A 21,941-nucleotide genomic window follows, 5' to 3' on the forward strand; every position below is an offset into this window, starting at 1 on the left:
GGGTGACGTGTATGAAGCTGGAAAGGGTTAAAAGCCTTGATGTTAATGTGTCCACAGTAAGACAGACAAATGGAGAAAGTTCAGCACTGTTGCTTCTCTCCCTAGGCGTGGTCGTCCTGTAAAGATGACTGCGAGAGCACAGCGCAGAATGAGGGGAAGAAAAATCCTTGAGTGTCAGCTAAAGATTTATAGAAATCTCTTGATACACGTTAGCTATTTTTGTTGAAAAATCCACAGTAAGTGGACATTTAACAAGAATGGAGTTCATGGGAGGATACCAAGGTGGAAGCCACTGCTGTCCAAAAAAAACTTTGCTGCATGTTTGCAAAAGAGGACCTGGATGTTCCACAGCACTACTGGCAAAATATTCTATGGACAGATGAAACGAAAATAGAGCTGTTTGGAAGGAACCATGTCTGAAGAAAAAAAGGCACAGCACACCAACATTAAAACCCCATCTCACCTGTGAAATGTGGTGGAGGGGGCATCATGGTTTGGAGCTGCTTTGCTAGCTCGGGGGCCTGAACGGATTATTGTCATCGACATCATTTTGCGTGCAGTATTAGTTTCACCAGACTGTGTTGTTGTGACTTAGATGAAGATCAGAACACATTTTATGACCAATTTTCATTTATCTTAACTGAAGATCATTTTTGCCACATTATGAGCTGTCATAGTGACTGAGTCTCGTTCGCTGTTCAGCGGTGCTCATGTACATATCGATGGAGACACCGACCTGGGATACGTCGAGGATGGGACAGCATGTGGGACAGACCACATTTGTTTGAATCACAAATGTCTCCCCATCCAACAGTTCAACTTCAGCACTTGTCCTGGCACCACTGACAAAACCATCTGCTCAGGACATGGGGTACACACACAGACATACGGAAAGACACACACAAGAAACTGCATCCATCAAATCTTGACTAAATTGTCAGAGTGATGTTTCATACAAATGATTTTTGTCCTCAATTTGTCACAGCCCCTTAACAATATTTTTTTAAACGAAATATTGGGTGACTTGAATTAAATCAGTTTGTTGATGTTCACTTTATTATCGCAGTCATCGTATTAGATGATCCTAGAGCATACACAGTTTTTTATTGCTCAGTTGTTCAAAGTGTTTTTTCAAATGTAATATCTGGAGAAATCTATATTTTTCTGGAAACTTTCATGGCTCCATCAGGCTTTTTGTTATCTGTTCATGTTGTAGGTGTGCAGTAATGAGCTGAAGTGTGTGTGTTACCTGGGCTGGGTGGGAGAAGACTGCAACTCCTCGTCTCCCCTCAGCTATCTGGTGGTGGGACCGACAGCTTCGGCCTCAGGTGGGAATGTGAACACACACTGCCTGCTGTCTCTGTTCATACTTCTATCTGTGTCCTGTTTTCTGCGCTCCTCTTCTTCTTGTCATTCTCTTCTGCACTCCATTGTTCTATGTCTTCGCTGCTGACTTTATCTGTCAATTCTTCTTTTATTGTCCCTCCTTCATCAATCCACTAATGATGATTTTTTTTTTTTTTTTTTTTTTTTTGGTTTCTGTTGATTTTAGCTTCTGTTTGGTTCATGTCCACTCATTCCAACCAGCTGCATTGTATTCACACCATGCATGTCATTTTTTGTTTGTCATTATTTTCACACTCATTCTTTGTTGACAGGCCGATGTCTTTGACGGAGTGACTTGAGGTCAGATTTGGGTTCTTTTTTCATTGTACTTGTCCTGACTTTGGTGTCATTTCCTGGTTCTCCTTTTCTTTCTCCTTAATTCCTGTATAGGAACCTGCAGCACGTGCTCCCCTCAAAGTAGCACTGCAGGGCGAAAGCAGTTTTTGTTCTCAGTTCATTCCTTCCTGTTCTCCTTTTACCCTTTTTCTGCTAAATGTGTTTTTGTGTCCTGCTGCAGTGTGTTGTGGTTTGTGTATTCCCATGTGTCCATATTACTCAGGCAGTAAGAGACATCCAATTAACACGTACACGGCTCCCCTCTCTCTACTCTCCTTCCACTATTCCTCTGTCTCAGGTATCACCAGTACAAACATCATCATCGGGGCCATTGCAGGCTCCATTCTTTTCCTTGCCCTCATTCTGGCGGTAACAGCCTGGTGCTACAAGTAAGTTTCTGTAGCCTGCATGTTTAATGTTTTGTGTTGTTGTTGTTTTGTTTTTGTTTTTTTTTTTAAAAAAGGTGGCTCCCAAACCGTCAGTACCCGCAGAGAGATGATTATGGGGAAGGAAGATGATTGATAAAATTGTGTTAATTGTATAGACTCTCCCATACTTGTGTGAATTGAATACTTATTGTAGTCCTTGTCAAGCAAAATATCGATTCAGTAGATCACCACAAACATACACGTACATCCAGATTAATATTGCTTTCTTCTGATGGCGTTGCGAGTTCACAAGGCTACGAATCATAACCTGCTACATGCATTTGGCAGAAGCAGTTTTATAACCAAACTCAGGATACTTTCACTTCTTTTTACAGGAGCTACAAGCAGAGGTGTTTTGTGGAGTCTGCAGTTCACCGAAGATTCTGCCGGTTTGCTCAGTTAAACAATACTTTCCATATGTTGGATTTTTTTTTCTCTCAGGAATATTCTCAGTAAACATTGTGAATTTATGATAAATAACTAATTGAAGTACTTATAATGGGATTTCAATTGCTTTTTATTCCCAGACAAATACCTGCAGGTGACTATGTGACAAAGCCTGGCGATGCAGATTCATTTTACAGTGACATGCCTCCGGGTGTGAGCACGAACTCTGGCTGCAGCTCCAAGAAGAGGTCAGCCTGTCTGTCCCACCTGCAGATTTGCTTCACTCCTTCCATCCCATCCATTTCTCAGAACATCTCACTGTTTGGCTTCAGGTGTGCCATCTCATCATCACTCATCCATTCATTCATTAATCCACTTGCTGTTGAGTTGTGTGACCAAAATGCTCAAATTTTAAAGCATTTTTCTGGCAGGGCCAGAAACGGCTCTCAGTGCTCCACTTTTCACATCATGTTATATTCTGCTGTCATGATGCTGTTTCATGGCACATAATATTGCAAACTGTTGTCATGGTGTAGTTTTCCACTTCACTGTCCTCACCTTTTCACCCGTTGCTGCATCTGCAACAGGAACAGCTGAAAATATTTTAGGAAAATAATGGTGCACTGATGATATTTTGCCATGTGTGTGTAGATCCAATGGGCTTTCCCACTCATGGAGTGAGAGAATCCCAGATGCCAAACACATCTCTGACATCTGTGAAAATGGGCGACCAAGGAGCAACTCGTGGCAAGGTACCACACAAATCCCCACTTATATGTAAGATGAAATTGTTGTGATCATCCAGGAGTGGATTTTACTTGAGTGCTTTAGAAAGAAGGAAAGAAATATTTTCTCTTGCCAAAGAAAGGGGATTTATTCACAGACAGCATGTCTGTGAGTAAAAAGGGAATGTCTTAAATCCTATAATACACTCAATGTCAAAATAATATAATCAAAGTAATTAATACGTGACCTGATTCCTTTGTTTTTAATCCTCTGAATATTGCCTTTTTACAGCCCTACTTATACATGTTCCCGCATTAAAAACAATTTTCTCTCTGTTATATATTCTCAAAATATGTTTTGTATTTAAAGGATGTATTTATGCTTTATTCTCTCCAGGAAATCTGAGTGGCAATCGTAAGAAACTGAAAGGAAAGAAGTTTCGTGCTCGCTCTAACTCGACAGAGTAAGTTTCCTGGTGGCAAATTAGGAGTGATGTGCAGTCAATGAACGCTGACTTTAGGGTGTGCTTCAGTGACATGAGGCTCATGAGGTTCTTATACAGGAGAAAGCTGCTGTTATTCTTGATCTTTTTTTTTTTTTTAAACAACAAATCCCATCAAAAGACCAAAACAAGTTCGTTTTAACTTTTCTTTTAATTGGCAACCCCTGTTAGCACCTACTGAAGATGCAAGTCTTCAAAAAAATCTGTCAAAAATGTATAGTTTCATAAAAAAAATGAATTATAGCAAACGGAAATAAATAAAGTATTTATTGGGAACTATTTTCACCTGTGGACACATTTAGAGTAGTACAGAGAATTTACTTCAGGAATGGGCGTGACGAACAACTCCTAGTTCAATTGTATTGTAATTGTACAGTATAGCTGTAATTATTAATATGTTAGTATTGTTGTTATTTGAACAACAACGAAGCTCGATGGTGCAGTTGAATATATCACGTCAGGCTTCGGGTTAGGGAGCAGAAAATGCATAATATGCCTATCCTTTGAAGGAATAGCTGGAAATAACGTACCCAAGACAGTGAGGTTGCATTGTCTGTTGTTGAACTCAGAGCTCGTCCAGCCCATGAGACTGTACTGAACTCTAAATCTTCTAAACATTGCTCATGAGATTTGAACATTTTCAATATTTGCACACATGCCTGTTGACTGTGAATGAACATCAAACAGTGCACATCGGCTGCCTCCCAGCCTGGCGTGTCGGTTTGTTTGTGTGTCTGTGGGTTTGAAGGTCTTGGCATATGAACTAGTCTGCAGTGCACCTGTTCTCATTGCAAGCATGAGACTGACTGAGTGGCGAGAAGCTAGCTGCTTGGAATGATGTGACATGTAACCAATATGCAACTGAGCCTGTAACACACAACACGGTTGTTTGTGACGTTCATGGTGCTGTTTTCATCCGAAACCACACACAGGTCTGTCCATCATCTTTTTCATCTTTTTCTCAATTGCATCTTGGTGTTTGTTCAGATTCTTTGCTCTGCTCTGCTTTCCTAAAATATTTCCTCTTCCTCTCTCCTCCCCCCACCCCCACCCCTCTCCCCACCCCCCCTCCCCACATGTGCTTATTTCTGGAGATTTTCTGCCCTTTTCATTACTTTTCCTTCCTTCCTTTTCTCTCTTCTCCCTTTCTTTGTGTTGTGTTCATCACCCCCCCACCCCCCTTCCCTCCCCCACAGGTATTTAACCCCTCGCTTCAAAGCAGAGTTTTATGATGTAACTAAATGGGTAGAAGATGTGAATAGAAACACTCAAGGACCTTACCTTAGGTATTACCGCAGACCATGTCCTGTACCCCACATGCTTGTCTGAAACCCCTTCACTTTTGGTTTGATTTGTGGTTTGGTCAGGAAGGTGAGAATAATTCCTTTTTTTTTTCTCCAGATGTTTAACAGGAATAGCCAACAAAGTGTTATTGACAGCAGGCATGTTACACCGAGCAGTTTCTGCTGACGATGAGGATGAGGATGGAAATAACTTTGTCTGCTTTTCATGCTATCATATTTTTTGCCCAGCTTCAATAGAAATGTTTCTTTTTACTCTTTTTACTTTGCAGTTTTGATTTCCTACTGTACTGATGCAAACGTAGCACTAACTGTCTGTGTTGCAGTTATAATACAATCATTTTATTCCTGATTTCTGCTCATCCCCTCCTTTGCTTCTCCCCTCAGCCTCTTGCTCCCTCTGCATGCTCAGTGTTGTGTCAGTAAGTGTCTGTAAGTTCTGCCACACTCCCAGTGACCTCTCGTGCCGCTCCATCAGTGTGATGTTACTGCCGAGCCAAATGTTTTGGGCACGGCTTTGACATGATCACTGAGATGCTGTAAACCACCTCTCTGATTGTGCCCAAGGTCTATAGATACTCACAGACATGAGGATTCCTTGTTGGAAAGGAAGCTCACAGTCTCATTGGCTCTGTAGCTGGTCTCATGTTAGCACTACTGTTTCCTTATTTCAAAAAACTAAATATCACCAATCAGTTCGAGCTGTAATCTATAGACCTTTACTGTGTCTGCCCCTCCCTTTGTTATAACATTTCCTTAATGATACAAACAGAGTAATGGAGTGGAGAGACGTGGAGGGTTATGTTGGGCTTATCCAGGTACCTCGACCAAAAATCTTGCTAACTTGTCATGTGACTGACTGACTGACCGATTTTGTTCGGTTTAATCATCTATACCGATTGACAACTCATTTATTCACGTGACCGGCAGCCATGATACCAAAGCAGGTACAGATCTTTTAGGAGTAGAAAATGGGGCTACTATGTGTCACACCATGCCAAACTGTACTGTCGTGGTGGTCGTATATGTTATACTTATTCTGTGTTTCAACACAGCAAGCAAAGTAAAAGCTTGGTGATCAAATTATAATATACACAACATAACTTTACAGAATTGCTTACAGCTCTTATTAAAAGTACAGCTGGACAATATACAAAATAAATCATATTGTATTTATTTAACAGACATTACAAGTTGGAATGATTGCTTTTGCGTGTTCCCTTCAGTATGGAGAATCTGGTTTGTAAACTGGGGTATCTCTGTTGTGTAGCGCCACAATGCTGGTGGTGCTTACAACGCACATGAATGTTGTGACACCTTTCAATATATTTTGATTTGATTATAGTATGATTAATTGTGCGGCCGTTATTAAAAGTAGCTCTGGAACTGGCCCTTGATCCGACTTCTCCACTCTCTCCATTAATTTGACCAGTGCAAGGATTTCTGATCACCACACACAGCGGTGCAAACCAGCTGCTGCACGCAGGGCAGGCTTTCTGTGTGTTTCACTGGACAGGACCTTTCTCTTTGAATCTCTCAGTTCGTTGTCCCACAGCTCCGGTGTGGTCTGCTGTCCCAGTCACCTCATTATACTCACTCACTCCAGCATTCAGATCACTGACCCTTCAGCTGACAGCAGAAGTTACGTTTAGTAGCATGCTCATTCGTGGAGGTTGTGATTTCTGGCCGTTTGTGTGTCAGTGCAGGATGATGAAAAGAAAAAAAAAGATGCTGCTGCACAGTGAAGCATGTGAGTTGCAGGAAACTATGACTATGCCCACACCGCTGCTGATTGTGCTGCTGCAGAGGTTGCTCCTAAAAGCTGAACACTGAACGTGGACTGTCTGGGTGTGCTTTTTGGGGGAGCAGCAATGACAGCTTTTAAGAGCAACTTATTTCTCTGCAGGATGGTGAATAATTGGAGCAAGTCAAGGAGGATGTTGCCCAAAGTCACAGATCTGACATTAGCTCCACTTCCTCAGTCCAGCCTCATTTATCTATCTGTGTCTTTGGCCAACTTCTTACACGCAATAGAAAAGAAGAGGCAACACTTTAATAACATCACTTCCTCTCTTCCTCAGGACGCTATCCCCTGCCAAGTCTCCCACCTCCTCTACTGGATCAATTGCGTCCAGCAGGAAATACCCATACCCCATGCCCCCTCTCCCCGATGACCAGAGGAAAGCCAACAGGCAGAGTGCCAGGGCGAGTATCAATTCGACACACATTATGTAATTTAAGCTGGAGCGGCAGGGAATCTTCATGTCCACTGTGGCTTTTTACCTGGAGTGAAACCATTTAGTTTTATCTTTTGAGATGGTCACTGCTTCAGATTAGACGATGGTGTGGATTGTTGCATTGACTTGGCCAACAAGCATGGCAAAGTTTAAACTTCAGTCAGTCTGCAGTTTTTCCATGATTGGTGCATACGATAGCTTCATAGACTAGTTTGACTCTTCCAGCTCACATCAGCAACAGTTCATCTTTATGTATATGATTAATTTGCTCCTTTGTGTTTCCACTTTTATTGTCCCATTTTCATAGGAATCTTTGGAGGGGGGTTTATCTCTATTATGGCGCAAAAAAGAATGGCTGCTCCTGAAGCTAATGTTTTCCCCCAGCATTACTCTGCTGTGGGGTTGGGCCATTAGCAGGAACAAATCCACCCAGCGCAGCATGTTAAGCTCAGTAGATTAATAAATCAGTTATATAATATCTTCCTCCATGGTGGGTTTTGGATTGTGTTCATATTTTTGCAAAGTGAAAACTATGTTTTGACTTAAAGAGCACAGAGATTAGATAATTAGATAATACTTTATTGAGCCTCATTGGGGAAATTCCAAAGATGTTTGCTGATGAATTTGATCATTTCAAAGAGAAAGCTGGTGTTTTTTGCATTTTTAAGTCCAAAGAGAGAAAAGAGAGAAAACCATATCTACATAACAATGACATTAAGTGTCTGAGCAACAGTGAAGCAAATTTTAAAATGTCTTTTTGTTTTTGTCCTTTTTTGTCTTTTTCCTCCCCGTTTTGTCTCTTCAGCTCTGGGAGACATCAATATAAGAGCTGTTTTACCCGCCTGCGAAAGACCTCAAGGAACTCCGCGTCTCTCCTTTTTTATGAATGAAAAACAAGAAAATGAAAAAAAAAATAAAAAATTGACTAAGCAACTGAAGAGGAAGAGAGAGCCCCCACTGGAGTGGAAATAGGCAGAGGTTTGTGTGAGTTATTGTGTACAAGCATCTCTGAAGCTGTCCAAATTCAGTGGATCTCTACAAAACAACACCGAGTTCCAGTGGCGAAAGCAGCTCCACATCCGCACTCCAGACCTGCTGGACATCAGACTGAGCTGTTCCTGTCTGCTCAGGACTTACCTCTGGGACTGGAACCCCACCACTCCGTCACCCCCACATATACCTGTCCCCTTAAACGCATACTCCTCAGCTTGCCTCTGGACGCTCACTTCAACACCACTGTCCCCAGAGTTGTTGGAGCTCCTCTGTCACGGGGCGGTGCAGTCAGGAGCAGGTCGTTGTAGTGGACTGCATCGCTGGATGTCTCAGCTCATTTTGACGCACGCGAATCACTGTAGAAACTCCAACACTGTATGCATGAGACAACCCTGTTTATCTGCAATCTCCTCCTACAGAAAAGACTAGAAGGACCACGGTCTGATCTGAAAAGAAAGCATGTGAGGGGCAGTGATTTTATACCTTCTGTAGGCTTAGATGCTTTCTCTCCACTATAGGTAACTCATATAGTATCACCAGTTATAGCCCATAACCCACAACATGGACCCATCCTGCCTTTCCTCCCCTCGGTTTGTATGTGCGTGTGTAAAAATGTACAGTAAAATAAACACAGATTGTTTCTGCTTTTATTTTTAAAGAGGACAACTCTTCTTCCTGCTTTAGCGTGTTGTAGACAAGTGGATATCTGTAGATGAACGTAGGGACTTGTTCCTCTGTCTGTGTTTCTGCTTTTCATCCTCAGTTTTCTTTTTTCCTCTTTAGATTTCTCCATCCACTGCAGAATGTAAAAGTGTTTTGTTTTTTTTGTTTGTTTTTTTAACTATAATATTAGTGATGGTTAACAGTGGTTTGATCCATCTCTGGAATACAGACATGAAGTAACGTCCGAGGAAGTCCTGACAAAGGTGTTGATATGTCAGTGTCAGAATGTTACTTTGATTTAGCAAAGTCTAAATAGCTTTCTGTTCCATGCCGGTGTGAAATGAATGGACTGAGATGCGTTTGGTGTAGTTATAGATGTGCCACTTTTCACTTGTGTTTTGTTTTTAATTTCCCCATGAATAATGTTAAGATATATTGAGGTATTTGGAATTAGGAGAAGGGCGTGCTCCCATTTTTGTTCATAAAGTCAATGCAAGTGTGGCGACGTGGTGAGAATCTGGGAACCGTGATTGACGTGCATTTTGGATTTAGCTGTGATGACTGAGGTATTTAGGCTTGTAAATTCTTTACTATACTGTACAGTGCTTGCTGTTTGAGCTTGTGAAGACCAACAGCATGACAGTTCTATATCAAATTCAGTTATTTCTCTGGTCACCTATTTGTGGGACCATAATGAGAAAGGAGCATGTCACTGAAAGACCCCCCCCCCCCCATTTTCCCCCATCTCACTTTCATTTGTCTACTGCTGTTGTCTTATCGGGTTTGTGTGCCAGAGACTACACTGTCTAAACAAAGTCAGGACATTTCATGGCTGGAAGTCAAAGGCTTAAAACATGATGGAGAATGGGGATTTTGTCTTGTCACGGTTGCTATTTAAGGTGGATTTTTCTGGAAAAAAGCCCATGTCAGTCCCCAAAGGCAAGTTCTTTGTACAGTTACAACTCATTCTTCTACTTTGCGTCGAAACTTTTGTCTTAAGGCCTCTTTTTTTGTCATTTTACTGTTGTTGCGTTTTTGTTTTGGTGTGGACACTTGTTCATTTGGACTTTATGTATGCATTAGGACTGTATAGATAACATGATTGTCACAATACTGGACTAATATTGCTACTAGTATCTTTTTTATTAAGTACCTTTGTAACGTTCACTTTTTCTCAGCATTATGTACAGCAACTATTCAAACGGTAATGAAGTGCATTATTGTAATTATGTGTGTTGATGAGTTTGAATGGAGACATGAGTTTTTTTTCAACACATTTGTTCCTCTGGCATGTGCTGATCTGTATCATATATAGATTTTCAACACAGATCTCGTAATGATTTGCCTTCATCCAGAGTTTTCGTCTTTGCTCTGGCGTTCTTAAGAGTAAAGGTCAGTATCCAGTAGCTCAGGCTCTGCAGCACATAATCTCTGAGCTCAAGTAATATGTTTAACATACAACTGTGCCACAAGGAGACATTTGTCCTGGTGTCGTGAACATGGCATTGGCACTCTTCATACTCTCTTAGGGTGGGATCATGCAGGCTGCATTGATTTTTTTTTTTTTTTTTTTTTTTGTGATTGCACAGCTCTCAATCTGCCTGCACACATGGAATGACCCAAATCTGCCAGGGCAGCTCTGGCACAGGTCCCCACAGATGAGCTGTCTCACACTCTCTGTCTGGCCATAGACGTGAATGTATTTGTGTACTGGAGCACAGCAACCACTCAGTCTTAACAATGTGGTCCCATCCTGCCAGACGCATCAGCACTCTGCTCCAGGAACCTTAAAAAACCCACATGTCCGAGTTCAAATCTGAACACTGAAGTTGCTGTCTTTATTTCATTTTTTATTTTTTGCCTGTGTGCTGTACAGACTGATGATGCAAAAATCAATCCCCATATTTTTTTCCTCCTTGTAATCATTCAGTATTGTAATATATTTAATATAAAATAAAACTTTCATCAACACAAAAGTCTATGCTGCCATTTTAATAGATTCAGGTCTTACCCTTACTGGCAGAGGAACAGACCACCGCATCGGTGGCCAAAAATCTATGTAGTTTATTTGTCTTACAACACTGTTGGGACGCATTGATCCAATAACAACCGACTTTGATGTATCAAGAATCTGACAGACACAGATGAGCAACATTAAACAGTTCCTTAAATTTCACTGTCTCTGCCATGATTCTTTCATTTGCAGAAAGCCACATAGCTGGCTTTGTATTCAAATTCTTCACAGAAAAATTCATTTGAAATTTTGGAAAGGAGCACTGGTATGAAATCAGCTTCTGCTTTGGTGTAGGAAGAACTGGATAACTGCATCTTACGACACATAGACATAAAAAAAATAACTCAATAAATAATACAATCTTGCACCCACCCAAAACAAAAAATTTGGTTGTGCAAATCCACCTCTCCTCCCTGAGGAGCGCTGAGGATCTTGATTTTTATGGATGGGCACATAAAATCATGTACAAATACTTTAAATTAGCTGCATTTTAACACAATGCTGACTGAGATTTTGACAATGATTGAACAAGCTACTGAACTTGTGCAGCCGTGTAACGGTTTTACTAAAACTTAAAAAAACATGTTTTAGCTATTTTGACTGTGAAAGTCAAATGCCTTCCTACAGTGCACTGAAACTGCACAGTCACTCTTTTCACAGATGAGATGTTTAACAGTTATACTTCACCAGTTTGAACTTTTTTGGGTGTCAGAATAAGGCTCATCTGTCATGATGCACTGTAGGTTGAAGAACCTCTCAGTGCCTGCAGTCTTTCTTGATGAAAGGCTCTGGTTTCCACGGCTGTTTCTTCATCAAGCGACTCTCTGATGCAGCTTTTCAAATGGTCGATACCAAAGCCAGTGGTAGCAGAGACAGGAACCACATGTTTAAAGATCATGTTCTTCCTCGGTATCATGTCCTCAGGCAACATTTGAGAAAACTCTGCTGGAGGGAGAAACAGGGTGATTATTGACCATGAAAAAAAAACAAAAAACCCCAAGCTAAATATAGATTATTCTGTTATCAACATGGTACAAGGAAAATAAGCGGTTGTGATTCTTCATGTTTGTTTTTGGTTTTGGTTTTTATCAGTTTTTAAGTTATTGATCAATGTCTGTAAACTCCTTTATTCTCAACACTGGTTCCAACTTTGCTGTTCTTCTGATCTTCAGTGGTGAAAGAGTAACTGCTTTCTGACTCCAATACTTTGTCACTCACACATCATAATCCTTTAATTTAAGTACATATGTCCAAAAGTAAATAGGAATTCATGCATCAAAGTCAATAAAAACTGAAAATTAAATTATTTTCTTTTGAAACATTCATCTGAAAAATATTCAAATAGGATTAGGAATTTATTTCTAATTTTTTAGAGGGAGGAGAAGCTTTTCTAGTTCATCTGAACCAAAATAATTATTTTTAGTTATTTTAGTATTTTAGTTTGAACAGCCAAATTAGAAGAAGTAAATTAAATTATAAGCAAAATATCACTATGTGGTGATTTATCTTATCTGAGCATTGACAAATGTCCCTCTTTCATTATTACACTTAGGTGCTTGTTTTTACATTATAATTGATAATTATGATAATGACAGTTGGGCTACATTCAATATTGTGACAAAAATCTAAATACTATCAGTCCACTTTGCACACACATGTTTTAAGCAAAGATATTTGTTACACTAAGTTATAAATTCTGCTTTTACACTTGCTGCTTCATTTCACTCCTGAATTTGACACTTAGCCTCATGTGTCAGTAGAATGAGTAGCAGTACAGATCCAATGTGAATGTTTTTGCAGCTGTGACAAGCATGCAGACATCGTTTCATGTGGTATAGAGTTCCAAATTCCATCATTAAAAGTATCATTTGATTTGCATCATGAAGTTGTAAATTATAAAACTAAGGATTAAAAAAAAGACATTTACGATCTGGTTTTTCCAAATTCTCCTTCAGCTCTTGTAGTTTATCTTCTGCGCCAGGCAGGTCCATCTTATTCACCACAAGCAGGGCTGACTTTGACATAAACTCTTCTTTGTACAACTCAAGCTCCTGGAGGAAAAGGAAGATGAAAACAAAGGAAGTACATAACTTGTACACATAAGGCAGGTGGCTGATAATTTTTTTCAGTTAGGAAAATGCTAATAGAAACAAAAGAAAGTTAAATATAAAATCATTCACCTTAGTGAGAAGCTGCACAGTCTCGAATGCAGATCTAAATGGTGTTTTACTAGCCAGCTGAAATCCATAAACATCTACCTGCAGTCAGGCAAAACACAAAGAAACAGGTCTCCAAAGGCAACACAGCTTACATTTTAAATCGATTAAACACATTCAAATGTATTATATGAAGGAGTCAGTCTGTGTCTACTCACCACAAACAGCAACTGCTTTGTCCTTTCCACATGCTTTAAGAATTTGTGGCCCATGCCCTTATTTATGTGAGCTCCCTCAATCAGGCCTGGGAGGTCAGCGACAGAAATCTACTAAAAGGAATCAAATTATAAGGAAGAGGAAAACCAATTTATTGGACCGTTGAACTAAAAAGTGCCAGGCCTAAAATGCATTTCCATACCTGTTTGTGATCTTTATACATCAGCTTTCCAATCTCTGGTTTCAAAGTAGTGACTGTGAAATACAAGAGATTTTAGGAATGGCAAAAACATAAAGTAAGAGGAAACGTGTGTATCACTGCATCCATACAAGAGTAACTCCCAATCTGAGGTGTGGCGTTGGACATGGCTGTCAGGAGTGAGGACTTCCCTGCATTGGGGAACCTGAAAATCAGAAAAACAAAGCAACTTAAAATGAAGTTGAGCCTAAGATAAAATTAACTAATATGTTCAATTGTATTTCTGCTCTCACCCAACAAGGCCAACGTCAGCAATAAGTTTGAGGTCCAGTCGGATGTGTTTGGTCTGGCCCTTACTGGGCTCAAACGCTGAGTGGACAGAGCCTCCGGCCCCTCCTTTAGCTACTCTCACACGATCACCTTCAGCATTCAGTTCCCCTTGGAGGGACAATGGGGATAAAAGACAGACAACGTCATCATTCATGGAGCAAAATTTTTACAAATTCTTTCACTTTTTGCCTCATCATTGTCCATTCACACATTTTAAAACAAATACTGCACTTCACCTTCTAATAAAAACTTTGTTGTGCATTATTAGCTTTATTTTAAATGTAATGCTTCTTTAAAAAGAAGAAAAAAAGTATATGATATTTCATATTACCAAGTTTTCTGCCGTCATCGGTGGTGACCGTGATACCAACAGGGGCAAGGATCTCTTTGTCCTTCCCCTTCTGTCCTTTCAGTGCTCTGACACTGTCAATAAATTTGATCCACATGCACAATAAATACACAGCTCTGACTAAAAGTCTTACTATCTGTTATACATGTCTAACAAATATAAATTAATTGGCACATAAAAAAAAAAAATCAGACCTGCTGTTGCCTCCTGTTTCGCCTACAAAACGTTTCTGTGGATATTTGTTCTTGATCCTCTTCAAGGTCATGTTTTGTGTTGCCACCACCCAAACGTCTCCACCATCCCCTCCGTGACCACCAAGACGGGGCAATCCCATGCCGCCACTACCTCCGCGAACATACAGACGGAGATTGTCCACAAAGTTTCCAAACTGCAAATAAACAGAAGACAGGGATGAGATTTGCAAAGGTACTCACAAAACTTTAGGTACAATAACAACAACATCAATGACAGAAAAAATTATAATATTAATAAACAAATGAATCCAGTGCATAGGTATTTTTTTATATATCCATCCCTCCATACACTGATGAAGAAAGATCAATTGGTATTGATTATATTTCACACATAGCACATCACCTTGGTCAAGGTTTTGGCTGTTAGAATTTAAGATGTTAGAGTTTCATTGGGTTTGGATTAAGGGGCTGGCTATCTCTGAGGATTACTCACAAAACTAAAAGTAGTGTGTGTTCATTGTTTCCATTCTATCAAAAAAAAAAAACAAAAAAAAACAACATATTGCGTGATGGAATATACCAGTGGTCGACTGTTTAGCTATTACTGTCAATCAATCATCTATGATAATCTATTTCAAAGACTGAAGATGAACATTCAGGCGAACACAGTCAACCCTGACCATAAATATTTGGAGAGCTACCAACAGATCTGATGGTCTCAGTGATAACGGATGAACTCCGTTTAATGCTGTTTAAAGTACTATAAAATGGTAAGTGGGCCTTGATCTTGGAATCGCTTGGGTGTCTAACTTATATAATTGCACAAATCTAGGCTAAACCAAGCTAACAAAATATCACCATCAGTATATTGCTAAATGCTGATGGACGGATAAATACTTGCAGAGATCAGACACCAAGTTGTTGATGCTTAGTTAGCGACTTAGCTTCCAAGCTAACGTCACGAACAGATTCAGGTAGTGACCCGTTTCTGTTCACTAAATTAATGTGTTTTCATATGTTAAAATGTGCCTTTCTTCGGGGCTTACCTTCCGGAGACAGAGCCGACTGAGCTGGACCATCTTCCGCTCAGTTTATTGCCACTTTGTCGTTGTTGACTGTAGCAGCAGACAGCAAACACGAGTTCACGCGCAGACAGGAAGCGACGGTTTGTTTCTCGCAACTGATTGGGTCGTGGCACAGAGAGGCGGAGTCAGGGGCGGGGCCAGTCTTATTGGCCTGCGGACCGTTTCAAACAAACTCCGAGTTTAGCCCTGATTTAACTCTAAACTTCAACTTTAGCCCTGAGCTTTGATTTTACTCCTGAATTCAGAAACCTTTAGTTTACGGTTTCAGAACAGCTGATTTGAGCGGATTAAATCTACTCCTTATAACCCCAGTGTGCAGTGACGTTTGTAAGTTGTCTAAAATGCACCTAAATAATAAATCAAACACTTCAATTGAAAAATCTTGTTGATCATTGACTCCCTCTAACTGAAAACTCAAGAGTTTCCCTCATTTCAGCTTTAACCAGCTCAGAGTTTTTACTAAACGTGTTTTCTGAACTGGGCCCCTGATGAGCGCATCTGGCAGGTGGACCAGATGAATTTAGGATTTATTATAAAGTCACTCTTTACAGACTCTTTCTAAAAGCAGCTTTTAGATGTTTTCCTCATTAGATGAAAGTTATTTCACTCCCTTGGTCACCATTTTAAAACACGGTATCACATTTCAGTCGGTGGGTGGACATCAGCAGGAAGGATGCAGAGATGCTGAGATCCTCCGGCTCCCTCTTCTCCTTCAACGTGCTCACGTCCGCCGGTGCAGGCTGAGATGCGTGTGTGACGACAGCAGCAAACGCAGGACCACCCGGTCTGTCTCTCTCTCTCTCTCTCCTTGCCATCAAGAAAGAGAGAGAGGCAGATTTAACCCTCAGACGACATTTCCAGGCTGATCAGACCTGACCATACCAGAGGTCTGTTCGGATTTAACTGAACGGCGGTAAGTGTGTGTGTGTGTGTGTGTGTGTGTGTGATGACTAAAGAAAGGCTGGCTTAATGCCGCATGCCAGACCCGGACAGTTGCATAGGTCCTCCCACCGGTGTCTGTCTATTTATATGGACAGAGAAGCAGGCGTGGGTCGTGATAAAAGGATTCGACTGGAGGATAAAGAGACAAACCACAGTGCGGTAAGAGATCCTGTTCTTGGTGCGGAGTGTTGTGGATGCCCGTGAGTGTGTTTTTGATCTAAATTACGCAATGATGGTGACACAGCCGCTGTCGCGTGTGCTCCCAGTGTCTTATTGGACGCAGGCTGCAGGGACAGGTCCTCGGAGTGGGGAGTGTAGTGGGAGGCTGGAGCTGTGTGGGTCCATGAGGATGGGGACGATGGACATGGAGGGGCAACTCTCTGCCACATTATTCGCATCCTCGCCGATTGCCTCTGCTGCTGCAATATTCACACCACGCCAGCCAAAGCGATCTTTATTTTGAAACTGACCAAGATGCAGGGATGGCGCTGTGCAAATTGTAGGCACCGGTCGAAAAAAAAACAAAAAACAAAAAACAACAACCCCAAAACAAAAATAAAGAAAGAAGAAGAAGAAAAAAAGAAATAGAAAATTTCGGCTTGAAACGTGTATAAAATTGACTGTGTTTTCTTGTCTATTTAGACATAAACTGGTGGATTAAATATGTACCCTACAGTATTTCAACTGGCCCAGATGAAATGTGAAAAATCCATATTTATCCCACACTGCTCAGTGCACCATGTACTAGAAAAGTGTGGTCTGTCCTCTCCACATGTTGGTGCATGAAAAGGCAGGAGACTCCAGCTACAATGACCCACAAATAGACCAAAAAAAAAAAACATCTTGGGTTTGCTATCATATGCCAACCATGGATTTATTTTTCTTTATCTTTCAATGTTTTGCAAAAACATATTCCTAAGGTAAAGCAGTTTGGATGATCTGTGCATTGTTTTTACATTAGTATCCCACGAAAATGTCTTCATCTCAAAGATTCAGTATAAAACATACAGATTAATCCGCATCATTTACTCTTGCATTTGACACCATCATCTCGCAAACTAGAAGCTGTGGCGTTAAGTGCAAATGCCACCTAATGCTCAATAATAAATCTACTCAGGCTCATAGATAAGATGCAGATAACTAAATTTGCTGCTAAGTCAAAAAGAACTGCCTCCCTGAACTATAGTAGGCCCCCATACTAATATAGGACAACTGTGTTAATGTTGCCCTAATGATATCCTAAGAGTGTCATAATGTTATTGACTTCATTGGAAGATAGGATCGAAAAACCCTCAAAGCTAATATTAACTTAAACTTGAGCAGTGGCCTGGACATACCAATATCAGCCTGAAACAGGACAGGTATTCTGTGGAATCACTGAAAAGGGTAAACAAGTCAATGACCAAACACCATTTGGCTTACAGACACAGGTAAGACAGAATGAGGGAGTGTGTTGTACTGACAGCTGATGGACATGGTGAATTTTAAGGGAAGTGAGCCAGAGGTTTTGGACATAGACGGACAAAAGCAGAGTGGGCAATGTTTTGATCAGTGTGAAACTGGCGCAAGTTGACAGTGCGCAATAGTTAGTGTTTTGGCGGGAGTGTGTGCGCTGGTGGTGGGGGGTTGCTGTGATGGTTTGGGCTGTCAGCATGCCAGGCCCACATTCTCGTCCCCATGCTGTTGAAAGGGGTGGTAAAGACATAAACAGGCCCAGTGGGATTAGGGCCCACTCGGAGGAGTGATCAGGGGGATTTGCTGCCCGGCGGGCACACAATGGCACTGTCTCGTAACACACCACACACGCTCACGGGCAAAGTTTCACAACAGACCCAAGCCTACAAAAATCTGATTAGAATTCCCTTTTGTTTGGGAAGCGACACCAGGGTTAACAGAGGCTAGTCTCGCCGCAGGCCATGTGTGATAAGACAAGGGCTGTATGGATGTTGGCGGGACGGCAAAGAGAAAAGCTGGGGCTATGTTGTGTTGTGGGGAGTGTTTCCACGTGTGTGAAGCCCCAGACAGACAGGGAGGGTCATGGCTGTGTGCTGAAGGACAATAACAGGATGAATAAAGGTTTTTCTCCTCTCAATGCCTGTGTTTCTGCATCAGCTGACCATAGTGGATGGAAACAGGATCAAAGCTAACATGAGACAACAACAGCACTGACGAATACAAAGAAAACAAGCCAGTTTGAACCTGTTGAAATAATCTAAAAGAGAAATAGAAAGCTGCTTACTGCTGAATATCCAGCTGATTGCTACAGAAGTGTCTGACACGTTTTTCATATCTGTCTGTCTGGTGTTGTTCCTCCTCAGTGCCGGCTCTGGCCCAGGCTGCAGCCATGCCTCTTCTGGAAGAGACCACTCTGCCGCAAGGCCATCCATCTACTGTTCCTGTGGTCATCATAGGTAAACTCTTTGTTGACAACCTTCTGACCTTTAATGCTTTCACACTACAACATGGCTATTGGCCCACATTTCAAATTCTTTCTTAGCCCATCTTGTATCACGTGATGCTGTGTTCCCCATTGTGATGTTGATCCACCATTTCCCAATCGTGGGTCTGTTTTCAGGCAACGGGCCATCAGGTATTTGTCTGTCCTACCTACTGAGTGGATACAAGCCCTACCTAGATACAACAACTGTCCACCCAAACCCGATACTGTACAGGAAACTGCAGGAGACCAAGCACCTACCTGTTACTGAACAGGTACAAACATTTACAAAGTGCTTGCAGAGTACACACACGACCACACATTTACTCAGGTATGTCACGAAAGGGATATTTTCCAACAGGATCTGGAATATTTGAGTGAAGGCCTTGAGGGGAGGTCAAGGAATCCAGTGGCTGTGCTTTTTGACACACTGCTGCACCCCAATGCTGATTTTGGCTATGAATTGCCCCCCGTCCTTCAGTGGAGGAGGGACAAGCAGCAACACATCCCGCATCTGGTGCTGGGAAGAGCGACACCTGGAGGTGCTTGGCATGTAAGCTATAATGCTTGGTCTTTCATGCCCATGTAACTCACTATTTTCTGTCAATACTTAAGTCCTTTGGCACTACATTTTCTTCTACGCTGGTTTTCCGTGTTCAGGCAATGGAAGGCTCAATGTTGACTATTAGTCTTGGCATCTGGATGGAGCTTCCTGGCGTCAATTACAGAGACTTGGCCAGTGGGAAACGCAGGTAAAGACATGGGACAAAGTTAATAGCAAAGACATAGCTTTAATTCTGTGCTACCACATTCCCCATCATCTCTCTCCTTTCTCTAGGGATGTAACCAGTGACAGAGCCACCCCAGAAGAGATCTCGTCCTATTATCGTAATTATGTGAAGCTAAAGGGCCTCCAAAAAAATTTTGTAGACAACACCTATGTGACCTCCGTCCAGAAACTCTGTCGGGGGCATGAGGGCGAAAGCCTGGAAAATGGGCATACTGATCAAGGAGATGTGGGGGTGGGAGACAGTGGGAATGAGGGTTTTGAGAGAAATGGTATTAAGTCTGTTAACACTGGAGGCGGGGGAACTCTTTGGGAAGTAAGGGGATACCAGCAGGTGCAGAATGACACTCACGTCCCCTTTTCTCTGTTTGCTGAAAATGTAGTTCTGGCCACTGGGGCATCCGATTGCCCAATTCGACTAAATGTAGAGGGCGAGGACCTACCATTTGTATTCCACAGTATCTCAGACCTGGGCTTAGCTCTAAGCCGGAGAAAGCTGGACATGAACTCTGATCCAGTTTTAATTGTAGGTGCCGGTTTAAGTGCTGCAGATGCAGTCCTTTGCGCTTGCAACAGCAACATTAGAGTGCTGCATGTCTTTCGGAAGAGAATAGATGACCCAGATCTCATCTTCAAACAGCTGCCCAAGACGCTGTACCCAGAGTACCACAAAGTTTACAACATGATGTGCTCGTACACTTATAAAAATGCGGCTCCCTCCTCCGCTCCTGACAGACCCCAGGCTGTGAGCATTGCCTCTTCTGTATGTGCCAAGATGTGCCCAAAACCCCAACTAGCCTCAGTTAGCATGGTGGGTAATGCCAATGTCAGCCTGTTTCCTGACTACACCAGTTTCCCTGAACACTGTGTGGTGTCCTTCCAGTCTGACATGAAGTGTTTGCTGCAGGGGAAAAACTCCCTCAAGGCATTCAAGATCTCCATGGTCCTGGTGCTCATTGGGACCAACCCAAACTTATTTTTCTTGAAGGGGCAGGGCCAGTACCTGGGTCAAGATCCATCAAAACCCATCTCCTGCAAGCAGAACCCCATTGATATCCACCCCTACACATTTGAGTGTACCAAGGAGCCAGGTTTGTTCGCCATGGGTCCACTGGTTGGAGACAACTTTGTTCGCTTTTTGAAGGGAGGTGCTTTAGGCATCGCCACCTGTCTGCTAAAGAGACTCAAGAAGAAAGGGAAGCTCATTGGCAACGGAGGGAGTAACTTCATTTGAAAAAATGATGGAAGAGCAGCAAACATTGTTTGTAGGCAACAGATCTTGAGAGATTTTCAAACTGATGTAAAATGGGGGTGGTGGTTTTAATGTTTTAATCATTAATGCAGTGTTTTCTCATCAAAGCTCAAGCTTTTATACAACTTTTTGAGACCAAAAAGACAATGGATGTACACTGATTAGTTTCTAAAGAAACAAAAGACAGCTTTGAAGAGTCTTGTCTGACTTCTTAAGAAGTCCCCAGAGGTCTAAGCTATAGTGTGCCAATGTTTTTCTAGTTAATCTCCAACCTCACAAATAAATGGGACCTTATTTTAACCAGGGTTATTTATTCCTTCACCATGTGTCTTTCAATCCCTTTACGAAATAACTTTACTTGGTGTCATATCACAAAGTCTTGTTTTTATAATTTTCTAGGAGACAGAATACTAATATGTAGATATAACTACTACTCTTCATTCAACATATACCATATTCTTAGTTGTATCAGGAGTCACTGCCAAGCAGTCTGTGTTCCAATTCACAGACTTAGAGATCTGAACTTCATGCAGCAGCATCATGAATGGTGATTGTTTGCAACAAGATTCACACCAGATTTACCCCCAGATATAATGTGTGAACTGCTATGGCTTTAAGTTCCTGATCATTCTGAACCTAGATTTTTTTTCTTGCCTTTGCTTTTTCAAACTTTGCTACTGAAGGGCCTTCTATGCAAATAATTTCACTTGCTGATCTGAATGTATTCTTAGGCGCTAACCACAAATTTTACTATAGGTATAAAGTTCATCAAACGGTCATCCTTTCCATTTCTTTTCTTTTTATCTTCATATGGATATCCACTACAGTGAGTTTACATTTGTATTTGCATTTGTATTTATATTAGAACAGTGTAAACTTTTAAACTATAACATTTATTATACTATTAAAACTGTAGCAATGAATTGCTATTTATTTTCTTATATCCCCCCCACAAAAAAAACAAAAACAAAAAAAAAACCAAAAACAAACCCAAACAAATTAGCACATGCTTTAAACTTGT

The 21,941-nt window shown here is 41.3% G+C and overlaps 3 protein-coding genes across 7 annotated transcripts in view; 2 read left to right on the forward strand and 1 right to left on the reverse strand.

The window, feature by feature from the left end:
* adam22 (ADAM metallopeptidase domain 22) overlaps positions 1 to 11,106 on the forward strand; it is a 52,672-nt gene extending 41,566 nt beyond the window's left edge. The window contains exons 23-31 of one of the 4 annotated variants that reach the window (XM_029503549.1): positions 703 to 871; positions 1,217 to 1,328; positions 2,021 to 2,111; positions 2,486 to 2,548; positions 2,678 to 2,869; positions 3,189 to 3,289; positions 3,660 to 3,726; positions 7,148 to 7,271; positions 8,109 to 11,106. In XM_029503549.1, coding sequence (XP_029359409.1) covers positions 703 to 871; positions 1,217 to 1,328; positions 2,021 to 2,111; positions 2,486 to 2,548; positions 2,678 to 2,869; positions 3,189 to 3,289; positions 3,660 to 3,726; positions 7,148 to 7,271; positions 8,109 to 8,129 — 940 coding nt within the window. In that variant the 3' untranslated portion in view covers positions 8,130 to 11,106. The remainder of the gene's footprint in view (positions 1 to 702; positions 872 to 1,216; positions 1,329 to 2,020; positions 2,112 to 2,485; positions 2,549 to 2,677; positions 2,870 to 3,188; positions 3,290 to 3,659; positions 3,727 to 7,147; positions 7,272 to 8,108) is intronic. The other 3 variants (XM_029503551.1, XM_029503550.1, XM_029503552.1) reach the window with 3 other exon arrangements.
* On the reverse strand, positions 10,502 to 15,598 carry gtpbp10 (GTP-binding protein 10 (putative)). 2 transcript variants are annotated; one of them, XM_029503554.1, is made up of 10 exons: positions 15,464 to 15,598; positions 14,418 to 14,611; positions 14,206 to 14,297; positions 13,838 to 13,982; positions 13,676 to 13,749; positions 13,548 to 13,600; positions 13,348 to 13,455; positions 13,154 to 13,231; positions 12,901 to 13,024; positions 10,502 to 11,915 (listed from the first exon to the last, which is right to left on the reverse strand). In XM_029503554.1, exons 1-10 carry the CDS (start codon positions 15,494 to 15,496, stop codon positions 11,701 to 11,703), a joined length of 1,116 nt encoding a protein of 371 aa, XP_029359414.1. In that variant the 5' UTR covers positions 15,497 to 15,598; the 3' UTR covers positions 10,502 to 11,700. The 2 variants fall into 2 exon arrangements, with proteins under 2 accessions (XP_029359414.1, XP_029359413.1); XM_029503553.1 differs by having other exon boundaries at positions 10,502 to 11,918.
* Positions 15,599 to 16,369: 771 nt separating this feature from the next.
* On the forward strand, positions 16,370 to 21,287 carry osgin2 (oxidative stress induced growth inhibitor family member 2). Its single transcript, XM_029505251.1, has 7 exons — positions 16,370 to 16,415; positions 18,763 to 18,855; positions 19,020 to 19,156; positions 19,243 to 19,434; positions 19,542 to 19,633; positions 19,720 to 20,361; positions 20,476 to 21,287. The coding sequence occupies exons 2-7, from the start codon at positions 18,789 to 18,791 to the stop codon at positions 20,900 to 20,902; spliced, it is 1,557 nt and encodes a 518-aa protein (XP_029361111.1). The 5' UTR covers positions 16,370 to 16,415; positions 18,763 to 18,788; the 3' UTR covers positions 20,903 to 21,287.
* The last annotated feature ends 654 nt before the right edge of the window (positions 21,288 to 21,941 follow it).

This window comes from Echeneis naucrates, chromosome 6 (genome assembly GCF_900963305.1).
Source record: "Echeneis naucrates chromosome 6, fEcheNa1.1, whole genome shotgun sequence".
In the NCBI taxonomy this organism is placed as follows: domain Eukaryota; kingdom Metazoa; phylum Chordata; class Actinopteri; order Carangiformes; family Echeneidae; genus Echeneis; species Echeneis naucrates.